The 1,412-nt window shown below is 58.2% G+C and overlaps 1 protein-coding gene across 1 annotated transcript; it reads right to left on the bottom strand.

The window, feature by feature from the left end:
* Positions 1-239: 239 nt before the first annotated feature.
* Positions 240-1,172, bottom strand: LOC120433442 (mucin-2-like; the record flags this gene model as incomplete). The annotated part of the gene is made up of 1 exon (XM_039599651.1): positions 240-1,172. A coding segment is annotated over exon 1 (933 nt), but the record flags the coding sequence as incomplete, so codon positions are not given.
* Between the last annotated feature and the right edge of the window lie 240 nt (positions 1,173-1,412).

Genomic DNA, 1,412 nt, shown 5'->3' with positions numbered 1-1,412 from the left:
GTGGTTGTTGGAGCTGCAGTCGTTGTTGTTGGTGCGGCTGTCGTGGTTGTTGGTGTGCCTGTTGTGGTTGTTGGTGCGCCTGTTGTGGTTGTCGGAGCTGCGGTCGTGGTTGTTGGAGCTGCAGTCGTGGTTGTCGGAGCTGCGGTCGATGTTGTTGGAGCTGCAGTTGTGGTTGTCGGTGCGGCTGTCGTGGTTGTCGGTGCGGCTGTCGTGGTTGTTGGAACTGCGGTCGTGGTTGTTGGAGCTGCGGTCGTGGTTGTTGGTGCCGCTGTCGTGGTTGTTGGTGCGGCTGTCGTGGTTGTTGGAGCTGCGGTCGTGGTTGTTGGAGCTGCGGTCGTGGTTGTTGGAGCTGCAGTCGTGGTTGTTGGCGCGGCTGTTGTGGTTGTTGGTGCAGCTGCAGTTGTGGTTGGTGTGGCTGTTGTGGTTGTTGGCACTACGGTCGTGGTTGTTGGAGCTGCGATCGTGGTTGTTGGAGCTGCGGTCGTGGTTGTTGGAGCTGCGGTCGTGGTTGTTGGAGCTGTGGTCGTGGTTGTTGGCGCTGCAGTCGTTGTTGTTGTAGCTGCGGTCGTCGTTGTTGGTGCAGCTGTCGTGGTTGTTGGTGCGGCTGTCGTGGTTGTTGGAACTGCGGTCGTGGTTGTTGGAACTGCGGTCGTGGTTGTTGGAGCTGCAGTCGTGGTTGTTGGAGCTGCAGTCGTTGTTGTTGGTGCGGCTGTCGTGGTTGTTGGAGCTGCGGTCGTGGTTGTTGGTGCGGCTGTTGTGGTTGTCGGAGCTGCAGTCGTGGTTGTCGGTGCGGCTGTCATGGTTGTCGGTGCGGCTGTTGTGGTTGTCGGTACAGCTGTCGTGGTTGTCAGTGCAGCTGTGGTTGTCAGTTCTGCAGTCGTTGTTGTCGGTGCGGCTGTTGTGGTTGTTGGTGCGGCTGTTGTGTTTGTTGGAGCTGCAGTAGTGGTTGTCGGTTCTGCAGTCGTTGTTGTTGGTGCGGCTGTCGTGGTAGTTGGAGTTGCGGTCGTGGTTGTAGGTGCGGCTGTCGTGGTTGTAGGAGCTAGCAGTCGTGGTTGTTGTGCGAATGCGGCTGCCGTGGTAGTTGGAGCTGGTGGTTGTGAGCTGGTCGTGGTTGTCGGTTCGGCTGTCGTGGTTATTGGAGCTGCAGCAGTGGTTGTCGTTTCTGCAGTCATGGTTGTTGGTGCGGCTGTTGTGGTTGTCGGAGCTGCAGTCGTGGTTGTCGGTGCAGCTGTCGTGGTTGTCGGTGCGGCTGTTGTAGTTGTTGGAGCTGCATTTATGGTTGTCGGTGCGGCTGTCGTGGTTGTCGGTGCGGCTGTAGTGGTTGTCGGTGCAGCTGTTGTGGTTGTCGGTTCTGCAGTCGTTGTTGTTGGTGCGGCTGTCGTGGTAGTTGGAGTTGCGGTCGTGGTTGTAGG

This window comes from Oreochromis aureus, linkage group 3 (assembly GCF_013358895.1).
Source record: "Oreochromis aureus strain Israel breed Guangdong linkage group 3, ZZ_aureus, whole genome shotgun sequence".
NCBI lineage: Eukaryota > Metazoa > Chordata > Actinopteri > Cichliformes > Cichlidae > Oreochromis > Oreochromis aureus.
Note: the sequence above shows the minus strand (reverse complement) of the source record. Positions and strands in the feature narration are given on the sequence as shown.